At 40.3% G+C, this 26,305-nt stretch overlaps 3 protein-coding genes across 3 annotated transcripts; 1 reads left to right on the top strand and 2 right to left on the bottom strand.

The window, feature by feature from the left end:
- The first annotated feature begins 1,237 nt into the window (after positions 1–1,237).
- LOC148919817 (uncharacterized) lies at positions 1,238–3,588 on the top strand. Its single transcript, XM_089044448.1, has 2 exons — positions 1,238–3,146; positions 3,266–3,588. Exons 1-2 carry the CDS (start codon positions 1,238–1,240, stop codon positions 3,586–3,588), a joined length of 2,232 nt encoding a protein of 743 aa, XP_088900574.1.
- Positions 3,589–13,471: 9,883 nt separating this feature from the next.
- Positions 13,472–16,050, bottom strand: LOC103343070 (IAA-amino acid hydrolase ILR1-like 1). The gene is made up of 5 exons (XM_089046402.1): positions 15,540–16,050; positions 14,890–15,015; positions 14,460–14,774; positions 14,235–14,363; positions 13,472–14,126 (listed from the first exon to the last, which is right to left on the bottom strand). Exons 1-5 carry the CDS (start codon positions 15,879–15,881, stop codon positions 13,740–13,742), a joined length of 1,299 nt encoding a protein of 432 aa, XP_088902528.1. The 5' UTR covers positions 15,882–16,050; the 3' UTR covers positions 13,472–13,739.
- A 1,190-nt stretch (positions 16,051–17,240) lies between these two features.
- Positions 17,241–18,041, bottom strand: LOC103343071 (uncharacterized). Its single transcript, XM_008246750.2, has one exon. It carries the CDS (start codon positions 18,039–18,041, stop codon positions 17,241–17,243), a length of 801 nt encoding a protein of 266 aa, XP_008244972.2.
- Positions 18,042–26,305: the final 8,264 nt, after the last annotated feature.

Genomic DNA, 26,305 nt, shown 5'->3' with positions numbered 1-26,305 from the left:
ACGGCAGTAGCTGAGCGGCTGGAAACAATTGATTTAAGTGATGACCCCTCTGTCCCAAGACCCATCTCTGTCAGTGTTCATTTAACGGGGGAAGAAAGGGAAGCTTTGGTGTCGTTATTGAAAGAATTTCGAGATGTGTTTGCTTGGAGTTATGAAGAGATGCCCGGCCTTAATCCAAACTTGGTAAGTCATACGCTGAATATTGAGCTCGGTGCAAGACCTGTTGTACAACCACGAAGGAATTTTCATCCTAGAAGTTGAGAAACAAATCAAGGTGGAAGTCGAAAAGCTGCTAGCCGCTGGATTCATCAAGCCAATCAAACACCCGACATGGCTAGCAAATATCGTACCCGTGAAGAAGAAAACTGGGGTAATCGAATATGCACAGACTATCGTGATCTCAATCGGGCCTGCCCAAAAGATGACTTCCCGCTGCCCAACATGGATATCTTGATTGATTCAACCTCGGGTCAAGGCATGCTATCCTTTATGGACGGATTTAGTGGCTATAATCAAATCAAGATGTCTCCCAAGGATGCCGAGAAAACAGCCTTTCGAACACCTTATGGAAATTTCTACTACACGGTCATGCCATTTGGTCTCAAGAATGCCGGTGCTACCTACCAACGGGCCATGACGGCAGTGTTTCATGATATGATGGGAAAAGAGGTGGAAGACTATCTGGACGACCTCGTAGTAAAATCCAAAACCAGAGAAAGTCATCAGGGAGTTCTGAGGCGGGTCTTTGGAAAGGTGCCGGCCGTATGGGTTAAAAATGAACCCAAAGAAATGCGATTCGAGTCTCATCTGGCAAGTTCTCTGGGCTTTCAGGTACACCAGCGTGGTATAGATGTGGATTCTGAGAAAACCAAAGCCATATGCTCTCTTGCGCCACCTAAGAATCCAAAGGAATTGAAAAGTTTTGTGGGAAGATTGTCATACATTCGGCGTTTTATTCCAGGCCTTGCTGCAATGATGAGTGTTTTCACTCATCTCCTTAAAAAAGGGAAGCCATATATATGGAGCCAGGGATACCAAGAAGCTTACCAGCGGGTACAACAACTGATCACAAAGCTGCCGCGATGAGGGCACCTATTCCTGGGCTTCCACTCAAGCTTTACTTGGCTGCGCGAATCTGCGGTTGGAGCTTTGCTTGCAGGATAGCCATAACGGGGAGGAAAGCCCCGTTTATTATGTAAGCCGACAACTGAGAGGAGCTGAAGCAAGGTACCCAAAAATGGAACTCTTATGCCTTGCTCTTGTCTATGCTGCACAGCGCTTGCGACACTACTTCCTTGCTCACAAGTTACAACTCATAGTAAAGTCCGATCCCGTAAGATATCTGCTCACAAGGCCGGTATTATCCGGACTTCTCGCACGTTGGTTATTGCAGCTTTCCGAATTTGATATCATATGCACAACTCCTAAGGCCATCAAGGGACAAGCTGTGATTGACATGCTAGCTCTATTCCCCGAAATAGAAGGATCAACCCTTTCCAAGGAAGTCCTGGGAGAGCTGCCGGAAATGGTTGCTATTACAGAGGAGGAACCATGGACCCTCTACTTTGATGGGTCTTCCACATCAAAAGGTGGAGGGGCAGGTGTTGTGCTCATTAATCCCTATGGGCAAGCTACGGCTCTCTCATTCAAGCTAGACTTTCCATGCACGAATAACGTGGCAGAATACGAAGCTTTTATTGCGGGATTGTCCACAGCAAGAGAAATGGGCGCAGAAAAGGTGAAGATCATTGGCGATTCGAATCTGGTACTAAGTCAATTGCAAGGAAGCTTTGCGGTGAAGGAAGCAACCTTGGCACCATATCGGACAGCTGCTGAAAGGCTCATTAATTCCTTCAAGCAAATCATGATGGAGCACATTCCAGGAACCACCAATAGGTACGCTGATGCTTTGGCCACGTTGGGATCGAAGCTCTCATTTGTGCAAAAACAGCCCAACATCACCGTGATAAGGAGAAGCACACCAGTGGTCGAAGCAATGGCCCAGGGGGACCTGCTGGAAGAGGATGATTGGAGAAAGCCACTGAAGAAAAAGTTAGGTGAAGAGAGCAGCATTAAAGACTTGAAAGACTATGTGACTATCTTTGGGGAACTCTACAGACGTCTTCCGGGAGGTGTTCTGACGGTGTGTTGGGATAGCAGAAGCAAGAAGGAGGTTGCAAGAGGTACACAATGCCACTTGCGGCTTGGAACCAGTAATCAGCCTGTACCGGCGCTTACAACGCATAAAGGTTATTATTGGCGAGAGATGAAGAAGCAAGCAGCTGAACTACAATTCGATTGTCCCACCTGTTCTACGATACCCTCTACGGAAGATTGGCGGGCTCCATACTTGGCATTCTTTGTTGGAGGAACTCTGCCGACTAACCCCAAGCTTGCCTATAAGCTCAAAAAGACCGTAAAGAGGTATTTTGTTGATGGGTCAACTCTCTATCGGAAGGGGTTCAATGGTGAGCCATTAAAATGCTTGGGAGAATCAGAGGCACGTCAAGCCATGCAAGAGATACATGCTGGAGAGTGCGGAGAGCACCAAGGAATGAAGAAGCTTTACCGGCAGCTACTAAGCATTGGGTATTATTGGCCTACCATGAAGAAGGATGCACATGACTTTGTTAAGAAATGCCACACATGCCAAATCTATGCTAATCTAAGCCACAAACCTCCTACATTGCTGCAAGACATGCGCACTCCCTGGCCTTTCCATACTTGGGGGCTTGATTTGATTGGGACAATCCATCCCCCTTCCGATGGCTACATATGGATCCTCACCGCTACGGAGTATTTCACGAAATGGGTTGAGGCAATTCCCCTTCGAAAGGCCACAGGAGCTGCCGTCTCGAATTTCATTCGGGAATACATTGTGTGTAGGTTCGGAATCCCATACAAGATGGTCACCGACAATGGCACACCTTTTGTTAACAGGCAAGTGAGTTCAACCCTTAGTGGGTACGGTATCAAGCATCGTCGCTCTACGCCTTATTACCCACAGGGAAACGGTCAAGCAGAAGCTACCAATAAGACGATATTGAGGATTCTAAGCAAGATGGTATATGAGTATCAAGAAGGCTGGAGTGTTCACCTGCCGGATGCTTTGTGGGCTTATCGCACCTCACCAAGGAGCGCTACAGGTTTTTCACCTTACTCACTGGTGTACGGATCGAGGCTATTTCACCCGTGGAAATCACCATCCCGACAGCCAGGATAGCAGCTGTCAATGATCTTGAATGGGATGCAAAGACATGCTCAGATTGGCGTTTGTTAGATCTCGAAGCAGTTGATGAGAGAAGGATGGAAGCTGAAAGAAGGATGGCACTCTACAACAAGACTGTTGCCCAAGCCTATAACAGGACCGTTAAGCCTCAAGCCTTCGAGCAAGGAGATCTCGTGCTAAAAGTCGTTGAACATGTGAGAAGGCAAATGTCAGGACCTTCCAAATTTGCCCCACAATGGGAGGGTCCATTCGCAGTCAAAGAGGTACACAGCAGCGGTTATTATCGCTTGATCTCTGTCAAGGAAGGCATGCTAATGGATCCCATCAATGGAAAATGGCTCAAGCCCTACTACTGCTAAGTAGGCATAATATCTTATTTTCGTATTATTGCATTTCCTTTTATCTAAAAAATGTTGTCCCCTTCTATGTGCACTTTGTTTTGAAAAGCTTTTGTATCATCATGGTAGCATGGGATTTGAAATGAAAATGAAGGAGTATTTAAAAAAAAAAAAATTGTCTCTGGAAGTTTTCCCTTTTTCGTACCTCGAATTTCTTTTTTGGACAAAGGCGTTTACAATTACATATAAATATACAGCGGATATCTAAAAAAAAGTGGAGGAAAATATTACTTAGCAAAAGACATGCCAAGCAAAGCCATTTGAATGGGATCCTAGGTCTGTAGCAGCTTTCACGCTTGGGCAAAATGAAAAGGAACAAGCCAAGCTGAGCACCCGCAAAAGGAAGCTAGCATGCTCATAAGGTCCGAGAACCTTCAAAGAAAATAGGCAGTGTCAAAGGGCCATCATAACAAAATTTTGGCAACAACCACCATGCTTCAAAAGGATACCCGATCTAAAATTCAAGCAAAGGATTCTATCAACCAGGCATTTTATACATGTCGAAATAAGAGCTACAATGTGTTTCTGGCAAAAGAAAAAAAAAGGGGAACATAGGTTCCGCAAATTTGAACACAACTGTGACACTAAAATGCCAAGCTGCCACAGTACAAGTTTTACAACATGAGTCAAGATCAAGCTATACATGCTAAGAAGTAATGTGTGCTTCAATCCCGAACGAAACTCTAGAATGTGTCAAGCTAGTCAATCCTACACCAAGCAAAATGCGACCTGCAAAACAGAACAAAAAAAGAGAATGTCAGGAGAAATCAGAGTAACATTGAACATATGTAGAATGAGGAAACATGAGGGAAGGACGGAAAGTAACGAACCTCAAAGTACCACCAAGGATGGCTAGAAGGGAACGGAGGAGGCCCCGCGAGAAGATCTTGTCACTGCCTCCATCACGCAACAAGATCGCTTCGGAAGAGACACCTTAGGGGCGTAAAGCCACGCAATTCCTCGCTGGTTTTCCGATTCGTCGCTTGAAGACCAAAGCCTCTGCTGCTGCCCTTATTTCATCAGGCCGGATTTGACTTCATGTTATGAACAGCCGATGCCCCAAATGCAGCACGTGCCAAACCCTTCACGAGTTGAAGAGACTACGCTCGAAAGCCCAGAGTCATAGCCTCGCAAATTGCATCCCGCCAGCAGAGGAGCCTGTGATCGGAATGTCCAGCAGCTGCACGGTATCCATCTCATGGAGCACCAAGCCGAGGGCCCGGAAAGCAGCACATCGCGAGAATGAAGAGGTAATACCAGTCATGTCCATGAAATCCCCGTACTTGTCCAGAAATTTCTCCAAAGCCGCAACTGTCTCGGGATAAACAAGAATTCCCCGGAAGAATGTGTAACCATTAAACCGATGGTAGAGCGGCAGGAGTTCATCTGCGGATCGAAGGACCTGAGCACCGCTGTCAAAGAAAGCCATGAAGGTAGTAAATGATTCCTCCCACTCCAGCCAAGACATGCTGCGAGGGTGTTCTGCAGCAGACATTCCCTGCAATGAATGATAGCTCGGCGTTTCAGCAGTGCTCGCATTGTCACATTGAACCGCTGGAAGAAGTGCTAGGGGACTAGGCCCTGTCGCCCGGAGAAGTGGTTGAACGTGAGATGGAACGAGCAGGGTTGTATGGACGACAAAGGGTGTTGTTCGAATGGTTGCTAGAAAGGTGGCGAAATGGCAGGATCAAGGTCTCTCTGGAGAAAATGTTGGAAGATACGTGGTAAAGGGCTTGTAACTTGGAGCGTAGGCATTTCATCCCGAGAATCCGTTGGTGTCATGGTTGGAGAGGATCCTGTGAGGGCTGCCTCGACCAGTGTATCGAATGTGTTGAAGGAAGAAGGTACTACGAGCACAATTTCCAAATTCGAAGCGGGATGCTCACCTGCAAAAAAAGAAAGGGGTGCATGCAAGGGTTAGTACGTGATAATTGACAGGTAATGGGTATTGGCAGATGAGTAGGAGAAGAAGGTAAATAGAATATTATCGGTACGGATACCTCAAGGGGGGTCCGGGCAGGATTAGCAATGGCCGCAGCAGGGTTTGGGTCCTCAGCAATGTCAATAACCTGCAGGATGAGCACGCGTCGAGTGTACAGATTATGGTGTGAGGAAGAAGAGGGGGACAAAACTTAAACGCGTCGATTACCTCCGCTAAACGGCGTGTATTGCTATCAGTGGACTCGAAAAACATATGAACCACCTTGTCCTCCCTGGATAGTCACTGGAATAAGCAAATGCATCCTCACCGCAACCCTCATTGAAGTCCCTGTCAGAATCTTCACTAGCATCGTCAACGTTCTCTTGCTCTGGAACATTAGCCTCGGATTCGGTGGTGTCACTATCATCACTATCATCGTCAACTGTCACTACAGCTTGGGGTTCCGCAGCTTCAACAAGATCGTGCGTGTTCGGAAAATCTCGCATGTAGAATGCGACGCTTCGACGCTTAGGGGTCACCGAGGAGATACCGGGGGTGTGTCACTTCTCTTTCTCTTTGGGGTGGCACCCATTTTCCTTATAAAAATAATAATATATGTAAATAAGTATCTACCCACATATCATACACGCAAAGCAAAAGGAGGGGCATGAAGAAGTACTGGAAGTCAAGAACACTTACGGCGGAGAGGGTAGTTTCAGACCTTGCCAGAGCGACCCGCCCGGATGCAAGCCAAGACCGTGGCCTGGGAGTCGTTTCTTTGGTTCGAGGAGGGCCACTCTGGGCTACCTTCGAATGAACCTTTTGGGTTTACCTGCACCGCTTCTCACTCACATTTCGCTCCTCCTCGCCTTTTGCTCGGCGTTGCACTTTCCGAGCCGCCAGACTCAGACTCGGCCGGCCGTCTTAGGAAATTCCCAACAATGTCACCACTCTTGGAAATGAAGGGCAAGTTGCATTTTTGGCTAAGAGGATGGCTTTCTTCCAAACCAAGCCCACAAGACGAGCCGTTGTAGGAGGCGATCTGTCCCGGAAAGGATTGGAACTCACGGAAGGAAGAGAGACAGCGGTTCAGAGGCTTGGTAGCCTCTAGAGAAGCCACCGACCCTCGCCTTGCTTGCTAGAACGATGGACCTGCAATCTGGCTGGTATGTGGTCATTACTCCAGAAGATCCTGTGTAAAGCTAAAGGGTCATCATGGTTAGGGCTCTGGGTACCCCTTGGTCAAGCCCGCGCCTCCTGACTTCGGTAAGGAGAATAGGTCACGGAACCTTTGCACGGTGGTCTCCAAGAATAGGTAAGGGGATGGGAGCGACATTCAACAAAGCATGCTTCCGAAACTGGTCACTATGCGACACAGCTGCTGGAACCTCACCGTATCACGGACGTCAGTATAGAAGGGCACGAAAGTGAAGGACTCCTGAGGTGCCGTAAGGGCGAAAGACAAAATTCTCGACATTGTCTAGCAGCTTTAAGAAATTCTGGCCTTTCCTCTGCATTCTCTTGAACCACCTGCAAACTAATGGAAGATTGTTTGGCATAAAGGAACCATTGCCCCAGTCAGCCAACTTTATAGCATGCGAATGAGGGAGTGAATGCACATCCAACCCTTTGAGACGCTCCCACAAGAACACCTGCAAGAAACCAGAATTTAGGAGGGTCTCTACGCCCATGGTTCCTGATGCACTCTTTTCCAGAAGCTGGGTTCGATTAAGAAGATGGTATAGATGTCCTAGGAACATGGGGGCTAAGGGGATGGTATCGCCTCGGGCTATGGCCAAAGCCAAGGGAAATACACGCTCATGAAGGCAGTCCTGAGAAAAGTCACAGAGCACGAACCGCCCAAGCCACAGAGCTATAAAGGCAGCCAAACGGCAGGGACTCTGTCTGTTTGCATCCCCAAAATATTGTATCCATTGCTAAATCGGAGTGAAGTCTGGGAGAGGTGGGAGCGCCTCTTCGCAAGACTGCAAGGTTATCTATTTCTTCGGAGTGAGGCGGCCGAAAGGACTACGGTCGCCACAGACAGGAAGGCGAGAGATATTCGCCACATCTTCAAGGGTAGGGGTAAATTCCCCCCATGAGCACACAAAGGTGTGAGTAGCGGTGCTCCACCTCCGGACCACGTGACGAAGCATCTTCGCTTCGATATGGATGTCCCACAATTTGGAAAGGAAGATGGCATCAAGGACTTGTGCTCTGCGCAGGATGTTGCATGTGGATGGATCCCGCAGTTCACGGTCGACCTATTCTGACCAACCTTTACTGATGCCGCAAGGATATTGGAAGAATAGGGGAACGGCTGGAAAGAGGCCCTTTTCAATGCAGCATCTGGATATGGAGGCAGGATTAATTACAGGAGCAGTCTCGGGACGGCTCATCACCAACAACGGGATTTTTGGCATCTTCAAGCAACAGGAGCGGCCCTTCTGCTTTAAGATTGTCATCCATGGAGTAGAGATGGTCTAGCATGATCGGCGGAAGGTCAGTGGACGCCATGGCAAGCCTACTAAGTCACAAACACCTGCGAAAAAAAAAAAAAAAAAGAAAAGAGGAAGAAAGAACAAAATGCATAAGTTCCAGCACCTTCACGAATTGTTGAACGCACGCACATCTCTGTAATATCATGCCAAGACCATATCAAGAAAGAAAAAAAAGGGGAGACCAATTCAATATCATCATCCAAATCTTTCCTATGAGAGGGGAAAAGATTATCTGGTGCTAAAAGGAAAAGAGGAGAAAATGAATCACAGGGATAAAATATGCGAAGGAAGCCATGGAGTGGCTGTTCCTGTTCCTTCCACCATGCTTCGACACCATCTAGAGGTTTTGTGGTTAATCAAGGTAAGATATCGCCTCAAGCACGCTTAAAATCCCAAATCAGTGGTCTATGCCCGAAATTCGAGCCTAGGGCTTGGGAAATTAGATGAAACCCAGACCGAGAAAAGTGCCCTGTTCGTGAGGAATTCTAAAAAAATATAAAGGGGGTGCCTCCACATGTACATATATGCGTATGTATATGTGTATGTGTATAGATGCATGTGCCCGGAGTAACGAGATGTAGAAAACAAGAAAAAACAGGGAACGATGCTTACACTGCTATTGCTGGAATTCTTCCGACTTCAAGTCGAAAGGGGGAACGCCTTGCGATTACACAGTAGAAATTGCTCCACACTTCGCCAAGTGACTTTGCTAAGCTTGGTTTTGGACGGATTGAAGAGCGAATCGAAGAAATTTGAAGGATTTTAAAGAAGAATCATGGCTTTTCCCGGATGATTGCGAGCGGTTTCAAGCGTAACCAACCAGCGGTTGTGGTTGAGGCCTTATGTGATTTCTGGTTTCCCAAGGGTTCTCTAGACCTGTATGAAAAGAAACCAGCAAAAACGAAAAGGGGGCAACTAGTTTTAGGGCTCGCGCGCACGGAAGAGAGGAGTCAGAGATGAAAAGAGAAAAACAAGAGAAGAAAAGGAAAGAAAAATAAAATAAAACAAGATTGATGGAAGCGTACCTAGGGAATGCAAGAGACCGCTGGAAAATAATCATGGCAGCACACACGCGGGAAACGAGAAGGTCACGTCAGCAGCCTGGGTTTGATTTTTCTTTTGGGCCAGGTTTGATTATTTGACCTATCTCAAAGCTATTCATGGCCCCAATAATCAAGGGGTCTAATGTTGAGGCCCAAAAATCCAAGGGGCTAAGCCCAAATTAACCCTTAGCCCAATATGAGTGATTGGATGCAAAATAAGCTCAATCGGGATAAAAGAAAATTTATAAAGGCTGCCAACACAAGCTACAAGCGACAAATCATGCTAAACAAGCACGTGCAAAAGGAGCCAAGGACATACCGATATTACTAGATCACGCTCACATGCTCATTCGGCACTACTTGGCCCGACTATAGCCCGTCATGGCATAATAAAACCCCAAGCACGAGCATAGAAATCATGCGCATTCTAATACCAAGCTACGTCACGAGCTTAAGTGGGCCCAAGCCACGAAATTAACCGGGGCTTACTGAGAAGGTTGTGGTATGGAGGGAAACAAGCAATCACGGGGCCCATTGAGGGTTCAAGGAACGTAGGTTTCAAAGCCACTTGGGGGCTTTGGAACTCAAGCCCGTTCCTAGAACCCAAGCATATGGGTTAGCATGAGAGAGAGGAGAAAAAATTGACCCATGCTCTAGGAAGACACCAAAGAACCTACCAAGATATTTAGCCCAGCCCACATCAATAGAATTAGAGGGAAAGCCTTTCCAGCAGCTTGACAAAAGACTGTCAAACGATAGAAGCAACAAAGCCAGAGAACCCAATACCATATGCACAAGCCCAAGCCCAGCAACTTGCAAAAATCTGGCGTCAAGCCCTATTCCCGTTTGAATTCCAAACAATGGTCATAAGGGAGCCACGGCAAGACTAGAGGAAATCCATGGGGGTGAGAGAAGTATCCATCGGACAAAAGGCTCCATCTCTCCCCTTTTCCTCTGTAAGCTCTGCACGAGAAAACATAAGGAAAGCAGGTGGCGCCTTCCCCTCTATGGGAAAGCCCAGCTGCGTCAAGCCATTGGAACCGTGAAGGGTTCCTTACCCATGCCCCTTGGATGGAGAAATTCATCAAAATAGGGCTAAGTAGGAGCTGCCAAGGAAAAAGGAAGAGGAAAACCAGACGAAATTGGAGCTCCTAACGCCTATAAAAGGAGACTTTTGCTACCCAGAAAAGACATCCACAACTCAACGATCCAGACCTTGACCAAGCTTCGTCAAGCAAATCTGGAATTTTCTCAAGCCACCCAAACCTCTCTTCTGTTCATCTTTCTTCTTCTTAGGATAGGGCTCGCACTGATATTTCCTCCGTAAGAAACCCACGCTGTTTTCTCTCTCTCAAATTGCTAAACTTGTGAAAGCTTAGCTCCCATGCCACATGCTCCTCAAGCTAAGCCATTAATGAAATCCTCATGCTTATTTGGGTGTTAGTGAAGTGATCCTGAGAGTGTTCTTTTAAAATCTCATTAGATTTTCTAAAAACTCTCTTGGGAGCTTGTTTTTCGAACTCAGGCATTTGGGGGATTTTTGCTCGTTGCCTTCTCACAGAGCCCAGGCCCATTCGTCAGTCACTTTGGAACAAAAACCCCTACAACCCTATATGAATACAGTGACTGAATTTTTTCTTCAATTTAAAATATTTACACTAGTGGATACCACAAAATCTTATGTTATATTTAACGAAAGTATAGATAAACTCTTAATTGTTAGACGACGGTTTTTTTTATAAAAAGCGTCATCTTTACATACAATAGATGACAGTTTTTTTTATAAAAAGCATCATCTTACGTAAAACAAACGACGGTTTTTATGAAAAGAGTAATCTTTACGTACAATAGACGACGATTTTTTTTATAAAAAGCGTCATCTTTATATAAAAAAAGCGTCATCTTTACATACAATAGACGACGGTTTTTATTAAAAGCCTCATCTTTACATACAATAAATGACGGTTTTTTAAAAGCGTCATCTTTACATACAATAGACGACCGTTTTTATAAAAAGCATCATCTTTACATACAATAGACAACGTTTTTTATAAAAAACGTCATCTTTACATACAATAGACGACGGTTTTTATAAAAGCGTCATCTTTACATACAATAGACGACGGTTTTTATAAAAAGCCTCATCTTTACGTACAATAGACGACCTTTTTTTTATTTATAAAAAGCGTCATCTTTACATATAGTAGACAACTTTTTTTTATAAAAAACGTCATCTTTACATACAATAGACGACCTTTTTTTATTATAAAAAGCGTTATCTTTACATATAATAGACAACTTTTTTTATAAAAAGCGTCATTTTTACCTACAATAGACGACGATTTTTATAAAAGGCGTCATCTTTACATACAACAGACGACGGTTTTTATAAAAAGCGTCATCTTTACATATAATAGACGACGGGTTTTATAAAATACAAATTTATAAATAAACCCAATTCTAGACATGTATTTATAAAAAAATCCAAGCACTATTTAAACATATAAACACACCCAAAATCAACAATTGTATATTTTTTGGGTGTATTTATAAATGAGTTTTAAGTGTGTGTAATGATGAGTTCTGGGTGTGTTTATAAAGTGTTTTGGATGTTGGGTTTTTTTATAATTTCAGCCCCCATTTTGGGTGTTTTAATGAAACTCCTTTTATAAAAAGCGTCATCTTTACATACAATAGACGACCTTTTTTATTATTATAAAAAGCGTCATCTTTACATATAGTAGACAACTTTTTTTATAAAAAGCGTCATCTTTACATACAATAGACGACGGTTTTTATAAAAAGCATCATCTTTACATACAATAGATGACGACTTATAAAAAGAGTCATCTTTACATACAATATATGAAGGTTTTTATAAAAAGCGTCATCTTTACATACGATAGACGACGGTTTTTATCAAAAGCGTCATCTTTACATATAATAGACGACGGTTTTTATCAAAACAACCACGTCTTTACCAAAAAAATGACACTTGATTTTTAAAAGATGATGTTTGTCATACCTGCTGTCGTTATTTTTTGGTCAGATTTTAACTTTGAAGAAAACCTTTTTAATAAGACGACACTTTTTTATTTGTGTGCGTCGTTATAAAAAAATATTCAACAGTATCTCCGGTTTTTAGTTGTTTAAGTCATTTATCCACGACGGTTTTTTGTTACCGTCATCTTTTTAAATACAACGACGGTTTTTTCTTCTACCGTCGTCTTTTTCTGGTCGTCTTTTTCACTTTTTGTAGTAGTGATTGAAACTCTTAACACACCTCCTCAATGTAACCCTAGCGTTATAGACACTCCACGTGGTGTCAACGTCAACCAAAACATTAACGCAAATCTGGGAGTGTTTATGTAAAGAAACGCTTATGGTCATAACTACTTTTGCTATAAGCTTTTCTATTAGGAGCACAACGACATTTTTACCAAAAACTCTGAAATTCTAAAATGTGGTGTTATATCTTTATGTGGAAGGGCTTTTAGCCTTCTATGTTAAATACTCATCATTGAGACCAAAGGTTATGTTTGTTTTTCTTGTTGTTGACTTGTCTTTTTTAATTCCCATTTTTAATTTCTAGGCAAGAATGAAAAGCCAATTAACTATTCATTTTTTCCTAGATAAAATAGACAAACCAAGTAGGCAGAACAAGTTTTAAAGCTCAGAGAGGAGATAGTACAGAAGCTGACAGCTTGTAGCCTTGTACATTTCTCCATAACGATTAACGAAGTCATAGGACCTACCGAACAAGGCACCCCCATCATCTTGTATATATAGTCTAATCTGTATGGTTAATGGCTATAAGCAAAAAAGGGTAAATCTCTCTGCTATCAAAAGTCAAGGGCTTGTCATGGCTTCTCAGATCACATTGGCAATGTTTACTCTGTGTTTTGCCCTACTAGTTGTGCTTGGTTCTGCAGCTGACATGCCAGGCATGCCCGGTATGGGGGCAGCTACCCCTGCAGCGCCACCCTCTGGCGGTGGCTTCACATGTCCATCAATGGCTGTTGCCTTCTTTGCTTTGGTTGCTGCCTTTGTTGCCTAGAGGAGGAAGAAGCTCTGATCGCTGCCTCTGTTAATCTTACAGTTAGTCTCAGCTTATGGTTTCGTTTGTAATCTGGATTATGTAATTGTCAGCATGGTATGTTTGGAATTTCACATGTCATAGTTTCTGTTTAATATGTTTTTGTGATGTTGGTTGGAATTTTGTAATAATCTCTGCTATAAGCGTATTCAAGCATTGATTGAATCCTTTAATATGGAATTAAGGGTCTCTAAATAAAAAAACCTGAAAGGTGCTGGCTGTTACAAATATATGAAACCATCCGTATGCACACTCAAAACACACATACTCAAAGGCACAAACATAAAAGAAAGAAGGAAAAACTTCATTTACCATCTGGTGGAGATATCAAGGATTTGGTTAACAAGACCAATTGAGATGAACGTATAAGTGAGCTGATTTGTGAAACAGACTGAACTTGTGATATGAATTTAAATCATAAATATATACATAACCGGCAAGTCTCTGTAGAACTTCCACCATCCAGCTTGAAGAAACACCAATGGAGGAACAAGTAAGTTGTATACTTCACATTTAATGAAATAATTGGAGTAACTAAGAAGAAGGGACTTTCAGATATGAAGGTGCAACTTCCCAGTTGAATCTGATAGGTAAGAATGGGCAAAAGCTGCATGTATTGCAGCACCAATAGGAAGCACATCCTCATCAATGAAAAAGTAAGGACTATGTGGCGCATATATGGCTCCTTTCTTTTCATTTCCTGTGCCTAAAAATAGCATTGACCCAGGTACCTTATCCAAGTAGAAAGCAAAATCCTCACTCCCCATGAAGGTAGGAGCTAATTTTGTGTTTTCTTTTCCTACTATTTCGGTTGAAATGCGTCTTGCTTGTTCGTAAATTCTCTCATCGTTTATAGTAGGGGGGATGCTAGGATGTTCATTTCCTAAGAATTCAATCTCAGCAGAGCACCTATGTACAGCTGCCTGCCCTTTTACAACCTGACAGGAAGAAAGAGGTTTGAATAAACATTCAAAAAAGAAATGTCTTTGATGTTAAATACCCAATTAGGAACTGATATACTTTGATCTATATGGGAAATTTGTTACCTCTTCTATTCTTTCCCTGATTGCATTGAAGCTCTTCTTGCTAAAAGCTCTAAAAGTACCGGAAATTGTAGCTGATTCCGGGATGATGTTAAATGAAGTCCCTGCTTGAATCATAGCTACAGAAACCACCTGCATTAATGGTCAATGCATTACTCAGCACAGTCTTACAAATTCCTGCATTTTTCTAAATAATTGCAGACCAAATGACACAAATAAGCAATATACCTGGGAATCTAAAGGGTCTGCCTCTCTCGAGACGATGTTTTGCAAGCTAATCACTGATGCTGATGCTGCCACAATTGGATCAATGGATTGTTGAGGAATTGCTGCATGACCCCCTTTTCCATGAATCTTTGCTTTGAAGCTCCCACAACCAGCTAGAAATTCTCCAGGCCTTGATGCAACAACACCACTTGGATATCTATGCACTACGTGCAACCCAAATATGGCCTCCACATTATCAAGCACCCCTTCTTTGATCATGTCCTTCGCACCTATGCCGCGTTCCTCAGCTGGTTGAAATATAAGAACAACTGTTCCCTGTAACAATGTGATAGTAGATTTATAAGGTGACCGAAAAAAGATGAAAATCTTATATATATATATATATATATATATATATATATATTATATCAAAGAATGATCATAACTTCACCTGTAATGTGTCTTTCAGTTGTTGAAGTACTTTAGCAGCACCAAGAAGCATGGCAACATGTGCGTCGTGGCCACAAGCATGCATTTTTCCGTCCGCTTTGCTCTTGTGCTCCCATTCCACCAATTCCTATACTCATATGCAGATGCAATGTTGTCAATACAAAGTGCTTTTTGATTAAGAACATCAAATTGAACACCGCACTTGATGCTTTTGATTATTTCTCTCTTTTCCTACATTATGATTTTGACCCTATATAAAGCTTAGCTTTTGTCATGTTCTGTATGACATTGCGGGGGAGATAAAAGGGTTCTCTGTTTCACTTCACATGCTCATCAACAAAAGCTCGAAAGGCTACGGTTCTATGGATCAAGGAAAAGTAGCCTGCTGTACCATTTATGTCTTTAGTCTTTTTACCACAATTACTTGTCACAAGCACTTTGATTAAAAGCTAATGAAAACGAATACAGAGCAGAAATATACATCTATGTGATTAAAACCCAACAATTGAATTGCCCTTGCAAAAACAAGGGTAAAACATTTGTATCTGATTTCCTTGACACAAGTATAAGGATCAAAGCAACAGAGTATATCAATCTGATCAAACCCAACAATTAAGGTAAACGAATTTAAACTAAATTGACTTAGCTAACCTGAATGGGCAAAGCATCCATATCTGCTCTCAGAGCAACAAAGGGAGGAGAGCCAGAGCCAATAGTGGCCACCACACCAGTATGCGCCACAGGCCATGTATATGCAACACCAAGCTTGTCAAGCTCGCGCCTAATGAGTGCACTTGTTTTGAATTCTTCATATGCAAGTTCTGGGTTTTCATGGATTTCTCTCCTCACATTCTTCATCCAATTTACTGTGTGAAACTCATTGGCGAGCCCAACTATCTGCTTTTTCAATGAATAATCCTGATTTGTGGTAGACAAGCACAAGGCTGTGGTTGTGGCAATGGAGATTAGGAACAAAAGTTGCAGAAGCTCCATGCTGCCAAATGGTAGATTCAATATTTCTAACAAGTAGCTAGAAATATGTAGTTATATATACAAGAAAATTATATATAATATAATAGGAAAGACTTTTCTACTTGGAAATTAAATTTCTCCAAGGTAGGGGAACAAAGAAAATCTGAAACCTAAGCATGGTAGTCTAAAAGCAATTCAGCATCAGAGAGAGATTATATATGCATGATTCTATTTGGGATTTTGCCTTTTGACTGTTTGTATCAAAACTGGTCAAAATACGTGGTCTAAGAATATTTCAATAAAATTCACTGTACATGCCAAATAAACGTAAAATTCATTAGACTTAAAGAACCACGTGTCATTATCAGAATTCTTTCTGATTGTAGATCAACTTCTATGTGGATTTGAGTGATGCCGGAATTGGATTGGACCCCACCAAATTATGTGGAGCAGATTGGAACAGCAATAAGATGTGTGGAAATAAAAGGGAAAATAACAAAAAGTCACGTGTTGAAATTTGGTATAGTAAGAGACGTGTATTGTGTGAATTTGGAAAATCGCAACGACCCTTCCTTACCCTGGTTTACCTGGAAAAACAATTAGCCTAATTGTCATTTCTAGTTGCACTTTTTTATTTTCAATCACAAAAAACGTGCATAAATAAGTTAACTTGCAATTGGAAGGTCATATTTTCCACTGTCATGCGTCACTGTTTAAGTCTCAACTCTTAAGTCTGGACCTTTTTCAAATTTGCACGTGATTAATGTGAAGAAAATGACCCTTGTGATTGTGGAAGAAAAATATCAGTTGCCCAAGCAAAGTCTTTTCATCTTCATATTCCTACTGTCCACAACCAATGAATCATTATGGCATCTCTTTAACAGCAGTGAGGCCAATGGCGGAGCCAAGAATATTTGTTGATATGTTATGTCACTTATTTTTCTTAAAACAATCAAGTTCATTCACATACCAAACAAATATAATGCAAAGAAGTACATAATATATGTAAAACATCAAATTAAACACATGGTCACTCATCAAATTAAACATGTTGTCAAACATCAAATTAAACACATTGTCAAACATCAAATTAAACACATATTGCCAAACATCCTAGTGAAGTAGAATCCTACGCTCCTTGAGTTTCTCAAAATATGTGATTATTGAATCTGAATCAATATCCAAAGAAAGTTCTTTCTCAATGCAAACAATAAGGGAATCTATCAAATACTCATCCTTCATCTTGTTGCAAAGTACAGTTTTAATATATTTCATAGCTGAAAATGCTCATTCTGTAGTCGCTGCAGAAACTAGAAGAGTTAACACTAAACGAATCATCTTATCAATCAAATAATATGTATGTGCTCTGTTTGTTTGAGTTCATCGTTGACATAGTTCAGAAAGAGTACACATATTTTGAAAGATATCAAGATGTACTTTAGACTCAAAAAATTCTAGCTGATACCTCAATAAACGTAAGTCTTTAGAAGTGAAATCTCCTGGATAAATTTTCTCTACAAGCTTGCAAATATCATCAATCTTAAATGCTTTAAATTCATTGCTAGGGTCCAAAGCAGAGCTAAGAGTAAGAAGATCTATTGTTCCTTCACTGAATCTAGTATTTAACTCTTCCAATTGATAATCTATGGTATCATTGAATAAATCAACCCAGTAGTGATGTTCAACTGTAATATCATCACGTTGTTGACAAGAATGACATGTACCAATTTTGTAAAGAGCATTCATATCTGACATATCAATGTCATGTTTTTTGCAAAATGATTCCACTTCCTCAAAGAAAATATCCCAACCATCCAATCTTAATTTCTTAAGAACATTTTTTGTACTACGAATTAAATTCATAGCAATCAAGATATCTTTAGATTTATTTTGTAATGCTTGGCAAATGCCATCAATAACTCCCATAATTTTTTCCAACAAATGCAAGACAAATATGAACTCAAAAGATGTTATCGCTTTGAAAGTACCAGTAGCTTCGCCGCGTATAGAGTTAGTGGCTCCATCCTTAATTAAGGTCTCAACCACTAAACAAGATGCATTATACATATCTATCAAGTTTGAAACATAATCATAATGAGAACCCCAACGAGTAGCTCCAGGCCTGTCACATCCCAGGATCGATTTCGCCGTAGCACGATATTGTGCACTTCGGGCCCCCATCTCTGCCCTCACGGTTTTGTTTCTGGGAGCTCATGAGCAACTTCCCAGTGGGTCACCTATCATGGGATTGCTATCGCCCCAACTCGCTTAACTTCGGAGTTCCCATGACTCCGAAGCCAGTGAGCTCCCAAAAGGCCTCGTGCTAGATGGAGGCGGGCATGTACATATAAGGCACATCACCCACTCTCCGTTGGTCGATGTGAGATGTTACAAGGCCGATGCAATGTACCAATTTGATTAGCCCCTCTACTTGTCTCACGTTGACCAATATCTAGCATATGTGCAATATCAGTTGCTTGAGTAGATTGTAACTCACCATGGTGCTTAGGAGAAGCAGTAATAAGATTGATAATGGAATTCAAGGTTGAAAAGAATAGCCAAATAGGAGCAACATCTTTTGCTGCTGCAACTAATGCTAACTGTAGTCTGTGAGTAAAACAATGTACATAAAATGCATAAGGGCAATCTCTAAGAAATAATGCTTGTATTCCATTCCATGCACCTCGCATATTGCTAGCACCATTATATCTTTGACCTCACATTTTATCAATTTGGAGATCACAATTAATTAGGACTCGAGATATCTATGTTTTAAGTGTTGAAGAACTAGTGTCTTCAACCCTCACAATCTCAAAAATAATGTTCTCGTACAAAACAATCCTTATCAACAAATCTTAAAAACAATGGTCATTTGCTTTCTGTTAGATGCATCTTTTATTTCATCAATAAGAAAAAAATAAGTCAATTCCCCAACTTCCTCACAAATTTTAGCTCTCACTTTGTCAGCGAGAATATGCAAAATCTCCTTTTGAATCAATAGTGAGGTATATTTAGTATTTCTCGGGGCATTTTCTAAAACAACTTTAGCAACTTTATCATTCCAATGTGTTGTATATTTTATCAATTCAATGAAATTTCCTCGATTAATTGAGTCTATGGATTCATCATGACCTCTAAAAGCACATGCTTGAAATGTAAGCCACCGAACACTCTTAATTGTTGCCTTTAGCCTAACCGATTCCTCCAAATTTGTTCTTTTGGTTGTTTGTGAATAACTTTCTCAATATGTTGAGATGATTTTATTAAATCATCAGCACATCTTACACAAGTATTATGTGGTGAAGATTGACCTCCAACATGTTGCAAAAAAGCATATTTCTTTCCATCATTCACTCTTTTCCAATTATTGAACCCATTAGTAATTAGTAAAGACCCATTTGCTGGATTCTTTTCAAACACAAAGCATGGTAAACAATATACCTTATCCATTGTAGGAGAATATTCTAACCATGAAAATTGTGAGAATCAAGAATATTGAAATTGACGTCTTTGTTGCCAGAACAAAGTCCTTGGATACTCAAGATAAGGCCCTAATTTGATATAAGCCCTTCGAATCTCATCACACTTATTAATTAGGTGTTCACAAATTGGAATACGTTTCCCTGGATCTCGTTCTAAAGAACTAGTGTCAAACTGAATTGAAGTATCAACATTAGATGCAGAAGGTGTATTCTCAGTATCAACGTTAGATGCAGAAGGTGTATTCTCATTATCATTACTACTTTTTCTAAAGAACGAATGAATAGTCTTTCCTCTCTTCGTCGGTCTATTATTATCATGTGACATTATATCCTAACAAAAAAATATCATACACCAACAATCATATATATTCTTAAGAATCCCCAAAATTAAATGCTCAAACCTTAAAAATCTAACAATAACAACTCAAATTTAGAATTAAATAAGAAAAAAGAGATAAACCTACTAATATTGAAGAACCCACTGAATGATTTCGAAAAAGAAAAGTAGAGAGCAGATGTTTCAGTGTACTTTTCTCTTGTACTTTGTTTCAAAGCCCTCTTCTTTTTGGGGTTTACTGTCTGTTGCTGTGGTGATTTTTTTTACTATTTCGAATCTTTGGTTTGTTTAGGGTTCAATGATATGCTATTATGCTAATATTTTAATGACTGTTGTTGTTGCCCTAATTGAAGAACCACCGAACAAGAGCAGAGCAGCATGTGGGTCTTATTTTAATGATATGCTATTATATTCCTTTCCATTTTTTAAATCTTGCTGTAAATGTGTTTTTGTCTTATTTTATTCTTTTGTGTGGGCTGAGATAAAACAGAACTATTGTGTGGTGTTATTGGCTAATATTGAATTATAGTATATTTGCTTATACACTAAAGCTTATACTGAAAACTTAGCCCCAAGCTACAGCCCATGGGAGCCTCTTGTTAGTTCCGCCATTGAGTGAGACGTGCATATTTTTATGGGTTTTCTATGGTTTTGCTCCTTGAACTATTCACATATTGTTAATTTAGCCCTTTAATAATTTATTAGGTAAATTAAGGACTCGAACTTTGTAAAAATCGTCAATTGAGGACCTACCGTCAGATTCTTAAGACTCCCATCCACTTTGCTGTCAGTTTTTGCACGTGACCCATTTTGAAGAATAAATGCGTCATTTCACGATCCAACTCTTACTTCCCTTACATTAGTTAGGAGAGATCGTGCTTTACATTTCAAATTGAAAGGTTAGGGTTTTCTGCGATTCGAATTTGGTTGGGTAGAGTGAAGGGTGTTGGCAAATTTAGGGAATCGAGAGCGAATCTCTTCGACATTAAGGTTTGACTGAGCGACGAAATGGGTTTTGTGCTAAGAGATGATGGAGAGCATCCTATCTATTTTAAGTGTCCACTTTATCTCACTTTTCCCTTACTTTCTCTGACTTTGTCTCACTTTCCCTCACTGGAGCTGGGTTTGACGAATATTGTACTATTAATACACGAAAAAGTTATTTTTAATGGTCCCTAAACTGTAGATTTTGGTCTGACTTAGATTCCTATACTTGGTCTTTTGTGGCCCCCTATGCAATTTTTAATTGCAATTGTTTATGTTATGTTATATTTTATATTGTATTGATAGAGATTGGTTGTGTTTGTACTTTAGTTAACTAGTATATGTGATAAATGTGGTAGATAGGAAGTAACTCTCATTATTTAATGATATGTAGTGGACCCTGACCTATTTACATTGGAAATTCACCATGGAAGTTATGTGGGGGGGGGGTTATTGTGCAGTGGATTGACAACTTTGTCATGGATTATGTGTCAATGTTGGCCTTATATGACTTGGCAGTGGAACGTGGCTACCAAAAAGTGACCACTAAGTTCTTTTATAAGAGGAAAAGAAAGGGTTTGTAGTTGATAAAGATTATCTTGAGTATGGTAACAACCATATAAAGCATGTGGTTGTCATTTACTTGATTGATACAACACAACAACCAGAGGGTTTAGGCAGTGAAGCATCTAAAAATGAGCATTTACAGGCAAAAACTACTGAGGAACAAGAAGGTGAGAGAAATGCTAATTTGTTTGGGGATTTTGGGCATGGAGATGCTGATATGTTTAGGGATTTTAGAGACGTACATGTAGATCTGACTGGTGATAGCAATTTTGACAAGTTTATGGATGTTAATATAGTTGATGAGGGTAAGAATGGGATAATGGTGAGGAGTTTGATGTTGAAGTGCAGAACACTGCATATGTTTCTAGTGGTGATGAATTTGAAGATGAATTGGAGGATGATGAAGATGTGGCTGAGGGAGTCAGTGGTGATGATGTGGAAGATGAAGAGTTTAGAGAAATTGACTTCGAGCAAAGTGAAGAAGATGACAACAAGTTTGAGAGATTTGTTATAATTGAAGATCTTGATGAAGACCAGCATAAGGAACTAAGGGAAGAGCTAATTGATGAGTATGATACATATGACCTTAGAAATGTATATGGAGAAGACAATGATGAAGTTCTTGAAGTGAGAGGCAATACTAGAAGGAGAGCTCCAAAATTCAAGCAATATAATAGGGATTATGACTTGAGAGAGCCCAAATTTACTTTGGGGTCTGAATTTTCAACCATGAAAGAGTGCAAAGAAGCTATGAGGTATTATGCAACTAGATGTGCTAGACTTTTGAGATTTTTGAAGAATGAACCTCATAGGTTAAGAGTCAAATGTGAAGGTGAAAGTGAAGATGATGCTTGTCCTTTGATGTTTTATGCTTCACATATTGGTGGAGGTCCTACTGTTAGGGTGAAGACATTGGTGCCTAATCACACTTGTGGCGGAGTGGAAACAAGTAGATTTGCAACCTCAAGTTGGCAAGCTACAAGATTTGAAGAAGATCTTAGAACTAATCCTAAGATGATAGTCACAGATTTCATGACAATATTGGTGAGGAAGAATTACAGTGTTGATGTGACTAAAGATCATGTGTATAAATGCAAGCAAATGTCGGCTGAAAAGATACAAGGAACTATTGAGGAACAATATGCAAAGCTTTGGGACTACAGTAAGAAGTTTAAAAGATAGGTAGCACAATCCTAATTAAGACAGGATTGAGGGGTGATGATCCAATTTTTGAGAGGATGTTTGTCTGTTTTAATGCTTGTAGGAAGGGATTTCTAGAAGGGTGTAGGACTATAGTTTGATTTGATGGTTGTTTTATTAAATGACCTCATCCAAGTCAACTTTTGAGTGCTATAGAAATTGATGCTAATAATGGCATGTTCCCAATAGCCTATGGGGTGGTGAAGATTGAGAACACAGAGACATAAGTTAGTTTTTAGAGATCTTATGTAGTTTGTGAATGGAAATGGTTGGGTTTTCATCATAAACAAGCAAAATGGGCTAGGTAAAGCAATAGAGAATTTAATGCCAGCTTCAAAGCACAGGCATTGTGTGAGGCACATGCATAATAATTTCAAATTAGCTGGTTACAAAAGTTTGGGGCTAAAGCAAAAGTTATGGGCTGCAGCTAGTGTCACAACCATTCCGTGGTGGGATGCAGAAATGGAAAGAATAAGGGAATTGTCTAGTGAAACATATAAATGGTTGGAAGAAAGGCCTGCAAGCTATTAGAGCAGGTCACAATTTAAAACTTGTTCGAAGTGTGATGTTCTGCTTAATAATTTATATGAGTCTTTCAATGCGGCAATTTTGGAGGCAAGGGACAATCCTATATTGACAATGTTAGAGAGAATCATATGTTATTTGATGTTGAGAATGGCTAGGCAAAGAGAAGTGAAATTGACACAGAAGGTTGGACCAAGAATTTTTACCATAATGAAAAAAAAATCTAGTTGACAATGGGTAATGCATTGCTCAAAATGTCGGTGGGGGAAAGTTTCAAGTTACACTATGTATTTAGCACAGTTTGCAATGAATTTGAACAGACAAACATGCTTTTGCCGCAAATGGGATTTATGTGGACTACCTTGTGTCCATGCTCTTGCTACCATTTCAAGGCAACAAAGGAGTCCAATGCAATGAATTCTTCATAAAAGAGAGAAGCATACGAGAGAGCTTATGAGAATTTCATTTCCCCAATGCCAAGTTAAGATTTGTGGATCAAAACTCATCATAGGCCAATCAAAGCTAGGAGGCCAAAGAAATGCAAAGTGAGAGATTCAGACGAGATCCCAAGAGGTGTAACTTGAGGAGGAATGACATAATCATACACTACAGAAGATGTGGCCAACAAGGTCACAATGCTACTACTTGCCGAGCTGATGGGGAAGGTACTAGTAACAATGCACCAAGGAATGCAGTAAGGGTAAGACGTGGCAGAAGAAGGTCACAACATGTAAATAGCCAACCTGCAAGCTCTCAAGGTGAAACAAGCTAAGTTTCAAGCTCTCATGCTACAACTAGGCCACTGAGAAAGGCAAAGCTAAAGGTAAATATTGTGATTTTAAAACAAACTATGTGAAATTACTACTACAATTTTCCCTTGTCCTAACAACCCTTTGTGGTCAGTAAAAACCCCATTACTGGCCACAATTCATCACTAATGGCTTCCTGGCGAGTGCAACGGCAAAAATAAGGGTCGTCAGTAAAAATCCTGTCAAGTACTACTATTACTGACCAACTTTTGCAACTCTTTCGTTTCTAAAAATTTGTCTATGACACAAGTCATTAAAAGACTCTAGATTATTATTGGCAAAACAAATAGCAAGTATTAAGCCCCGTTTGGGATTGCTTTTTTTGGCCAAAAACTTGCTTAACTTTAAAGTTAAGCAGTTTAAGGTGTTTGGTAAAAATAAAATATCCCAATTATTTTAAAAGCAATGCCTTTTGACTTTTAAAATGCTTTCCAAAGCTGCTTTCAAAAGCAAATATGAACATTTAAAAAATGACACCACCTCCACTTCCACATCCAACTCTCCCACTTGCACCACCACATTCACTACCTCCACAATCACCGCCACTGCCACAACCACCACCACCACCACAACCAACACATCCTCCGCCGCCACCACCACCACCTCCAACATCACCTCATCCACCTCCACCTCCTCCTCATCCACCACCACCGCCACCACCACAACCACCACCTCCACCTCCACCACTACTACCACCATCACCACCTCCTCCAAAACCTCCACATCCACATCCACATCCATCCCCACCACCACAACCACCAACTCCACTCCATCACTGCCACTACCACCACATGATTAGTGCATGACACTTTTAACATCATGCATATTTTAGTCATTATTCGCAGTTACAACAATTTTATATTAAAATTTATCAAATGGTTTTAACACTACTTTTGTACTAACAACACTTTAAAAATAGTGTTTACCAAACATGGAGCTGCTTTGCTTTACAGCTAATTATTTTTAAAGCACAGCAGAAGCAACTTTTTTTAAAAGTGACAGCAATCCCAAACTAGGCCTAAGTAAGCTTTCGTCAGTATTGTTATTTTAGGATTGAGTATTAGTGGCCAAAGATTTGTCAGGATTGTTTTTACCCCCAAAAAAAAAAATTGCCAGGATTATTTGTCAATTTCTTTGTGAGCTCATGCCCTATTAAAATCTAATTCTTTCAAATATCTTGTTTTGAAATATAATTTGGACATTTCATTGATACTAAAAATGTAACAAGAAGTATAAATACAATATTATAAATAGTCAAAGATTGAACCATACAATCACCATCCTTATAAAATATAAAGTACCAATGTGGCAATGTCGATTACAATAGCCAAATTATTACAAAGATCTTCCTAGGTACATCAGTAGAGTTCAATAACTTTAGTTGCCTTTACTACACAAAACTATATATGCAATAACAAATATTCAATAAGTACACTACAAAAGTATGCATACATCATTAGGGTCCAAAATACAGTCAATCACTATATAAAAAAATGCAAAACACTAATTGCGTCTATTCAAGTCCATGAGTACCTTGATTTGATTCTAAAATTGCTCAAACTGGTCAAGGGAGAGGAACTCCTACTGTGTTTTTCTATGCTAGGGGTTCATAGGATGAGTCAATTATAACAACTACATCTATAAGGTATACATCTCCAGCAAAGAAGGCAAAAACTCATCACATGCAGTCCTCGTGAACTTTTGCAAGTGTGGAAGGCTTTACCTTTTAATTGATGAATAACTTTTGATTTTGGTGGATGACTTTTGAGTTTGTGGATGGCTTCTTTGATGTAATAGAACATTTGGTTGGTTAGGATTAGACTTATTTTGGGAATTATTATGTATTGTATAATGCACGGGAAAGGTTATGGACCTATTTGGTTGGTTAGGATTAGACTTATTTGGGAATGATTATGTATTGTGTAATGCAGGGGAATGGTTATGCACACCTATTTGGTTAAAGCTCTTGTTTTGCTGTGCAAGTTTGTACAAATTTTATGCATGAATGATCTCAACTTTGTTACAACTCTTGTTTACCTTTGTGTTTGGATAAGGGAATTGTGAAACTTTGCACTTAATTCCTACAAATTTTTTGTCACACTAATTTTGGTATGCTTCACATTTGACATAATTGTTCACATGTGCAAAATGGATATCAATGTGCAAACACAAACATACTTTTAACTTCAACTACATTTCAATAAAAAGCTAAGTACATAACTAGTAGACACAAACAGACCTTACAGACTCAAAAGCCAATAACATAGTTGTTCACATACACAAACAGACCTTAAACATTCAAAAGCCAAGAACATAGTTCTTCACATACACTAACAGACCTTATACACTCAAAAGCCAAGCACATTGAACCATTTTCATTACAGTAATTCCAATTTGGGGTTTTTCCCCACCTTGGTTTTTGGTTTCCAAAACCCATAAACAAACACACATAACATTACACTTAAACAGATTCCAACTCAGAACTGAAGCTTTTTCTTTCCAGCTCTCTGCAACTTCAGTTCCTCTTCCATGCTTCTCATG

The sequence above is a fragment of the Prunus mume genome, linkage group LG2 (assembly GCF_029339155.1).
Source record: "Prunus mume cultivar Tortuosa linkage group LG2, ASM2933915v1, whole genome shotgun sequence".
Classification (NCBI taxonomy): domain Eukaryota; kingdom Viridiplantae; phylum Streptophyta; class Magnoliopsida; order Rosales; family Rosaceae; genus Prunus; species Prunus mume.
The sequence above is the reverse complement of the archived record's forward strand: the minus strand, read 5'-3'. Positions and strand labels throughout refer to the sequence as shown.

Excerpts from the sequence above, each read along its gene's own strand:
- LOC148919817 (XM_089044448.1), top strand. The coding sequence starts at position 1,238 with ATGGAACTCTTATGCCTTGCTCTTGTCTATGCTGCACAGCGCTTGCGA. Across the intron at positions 3,147-3,265 it reads CTCACCAAGGAGCGCTACAG|ATTGGCGTTTGTTAGATCTC; the intron begins GTTTTTCACCTT and ends AGACATGCTCAG.
- LOC103343070 (XM_089046402.1), bottom strand. The coding sequence starts at position 15,881 with ATGGAGCTTCTGCAACTTTTGTTCCTAATCTCCATTGCCACAACCACA. Across the intron at positions 15,016-15,539 it reads TGGATGCTTTGCCCATTCAG|GAATTGGTGGAATGGGAGCA; the intron begins GTTAGCTAAGTC and ends ATATGAGTATAG. Across the intron at positions 14,364-14,459 it reads CAGACCCTTTAGATTCCCAG|GTGGTTTCTGTAGCTATGAT; the intron begins GTATATTGCTTA and ends CCATTAATGCAG.
- LOC103343071 (XM_008246750.2), bottom strand. The coding sequence starts at position 18,041 with ATGGGGGCCCGAAGTGCACAATATCGTGCTACGGCGAAATCGATCCTG.